The following is a 2500-nucleotide window of genomic DNA, read 5'->3' on the forward strand; positions in this document are numbered from 1 at the left end:
TATTAAATAACTACAGCAATAGAAATACCAATACTGATCATAACAATAATTACACACAAGCTTTAAGCTAATTAAGCTATTGATTAGCTTAAAGCTTATTACGATTAATTAATTACGATTAGTACGATTAAGCTAAAGCTAAAGCGTGCTTTTCCTCCCCCCCCCCCCCTTCAGGTGTGACACCCTTACAAGCAGCCGTTATCTGGAAGCACTTGCCTGTAGTGAAAGCACTTCTTGCAGCCAATGCAGATCAGGATTTGCCGGATAAGGATGGTGAGTGATTGTATTTTTGATGGTGAGTGATTGTGTTCTTGATGGTGAGTGATTGTATTCTCGATGGTGAGTGATTGTATTCTCGATGGTGAGTGATTGTATTCTTGATGGTGATGATGATGATGAATGTGAGAGTGGTTGTTGAAGGCGAAGATTGATTGTGGGTATGTGAATGATTGATGATATTGTTACTTATGGGGATGGTGGTGAATGTGAAGGATTAATTGATGGTGTTTATTTGATAGTGAGAGGGAATGTGAAAATGTAGTGTGAGTGACAGCGAGTGCATTTCATGGTCCATATCTTGGGCTTGGCTTTATAAAGTTGATTATAAGATACTGTATTAATGATCAGAGTGATGCGATTCATAATAATGAAGATAATTATGCTGTTGATCTTGATCATATCAATAATAATCATAATGATAATGGTCATTATCATCACTATTAGAGAGAAATATTCTTATAACACTAAAAAAAAAAGCCCAGTATTATCATATTTACGAAAGTTATTATTCCAGGGTTAAGCACGCTCCACAAAGCAGCCCATTATGGGTACACGGCTATTCTACAGGAACTGTTGAAAGGAAAAACGGACAAGGACAGGCAGGACAAACGAGGTATGACATAATCCACCTCAGGTTCTGCTCCGTAGGACATTTTTTTTTTTTAGGAATTTGTCAACTACAGTGAAAGTGTCAATGTATCGAGTGGTTTTGGGTTTGATATGTTGTGTATCACGATATGGTGTGCGATTTTGTGTACTTTGTATTACATTTTGTTAGTCATTATGGTATACTTGCATATTATGGTATGCAGTAATGTGCATTACGGTGTAATAGAGTGTAATATCATTTTCATATTTGGATTCCTATTCTTTGTGTTTCATTGATTGACATTTCTTTTCTTTTTTTTTTCTTCTAATTGAGCATCGTATTGTATCATAGAATCGAAAATACGCAAATAATGTATAGTGAGGCAAAGGCAATCACAGTATAAATATTCTTAACCATTTTGATATTTCACTAACCCAAAATTCCTCAACACGAGCATCATTTACATAACTATTACCGTATTTAAACACATCTCACACCATTTATGTTTCATTTATATAATTATTACCGTATTTAAATACATCTCACACCACTTATGTTTCATTTATATAATTATTACCATATTTAAACACTTCTCACACCATTTATGTTTCATTTATATAATTATTACCATATTTAAACACATCTCACACCACTTATGTTTTATTTATATAATTATTACCATATTTAAACACATCTCACATCATTTATGTTTCATTTATATAATTATTACCGTATTTAAACACATCTCACACCATTTATGTTTCATTCATATAAGTATTACCATATTTAAACACATCTCACACCATTTATGTTTCATTTATATAATTATTACCATATTTAAACACATCTCACATCATTTATGTTTCATTTATATGATTATTACCATATTTAAACACATCTCACATAATTTATGTTTCATTTATATGATTATTACCATATTTAAACACATCTCACATCATTTATGTTTCATTTATATGATTATTACCATATTTAAACACATCTCACATAATTTATGTTTCATTTATATGATTATTACCATATTTAAACACATCTCACATCATTTATGTTTCATTTATATGATTATTACCATATTTAAACACATCTCACACCATTTATGTTTCATTTATATAATTATTACCATATTTAAACACATCTCACACCACTTATGTTGTGCCCCTCATTGCATGACGCAGGCAGGACCGCCCTACACCATGCAGTTCTGGGAGGGAAGGTTGACTCGGTGAATGCACTCCTGGCTGCTTGCTGTGACGCAACAATCAGGAACAAGCGAGGTATTGTCCCACTGGGGGTCAGGAGTGATATATGTGCGTGTGATGAATATTGTGACACACACACACACGCACACAATCACACACGCAAACGCAATCAAATTCACACACACACAAACACACGCAATCACAATCAAATTCACACACACACAATCACACACGCAAACACAATCAAATTCACACTCACACAAACACACACACACACACACACACAATCAAACGAACACACAATCAAACACACACATACAATCACACACAATCAAACACACACATACAATCACACACAATCAAACACAAACACAATCAAATACACACACACACACAATTAAGTACACACACACAA

The 2500-nt window shown here is 33.5% G+C and overlaps 1 protein-coding gene across 1 annotated transcript in view; it reads left to right on the forward strand.

The window, feature by feature from the left end:
• LOC147470567 (uncharacterized) overlaps positions 1-2500 on the forward strand; it is a 17203-nt gene that overhangs the window by 13992 nt on the left and 711 nt on the right. Inside the window, exons 10-12 of the mRNA XM_086543746.1 lie at positions 175-273; positions 794-892; positions 2062-2160. Coding sequence (XP_086399872.1) covers positions 175-273; positions 794-892; positions 2062-2160 — 297 coding nt within the window. The remainder of the gene's footprint in view (positions 1-174; positions 274-793; positions 893-2061; positions 2161-2500) is intronic.

Source organism: Penaeus japonicus, unplaced genomic scaffold, assembly GCF_977035675.1.
Source record: "Penaeus japonicus unplaced genomic scaffold, GWHDUDI00000001_assembly GWHDUDI00000014, whole genome shotgun sequence".
NCBI lineage: Eukaryota > Metazoa > Arthropoda > Malacostraca > Decapoda > Penaeidae > Penaeus > Penaeus japonicus.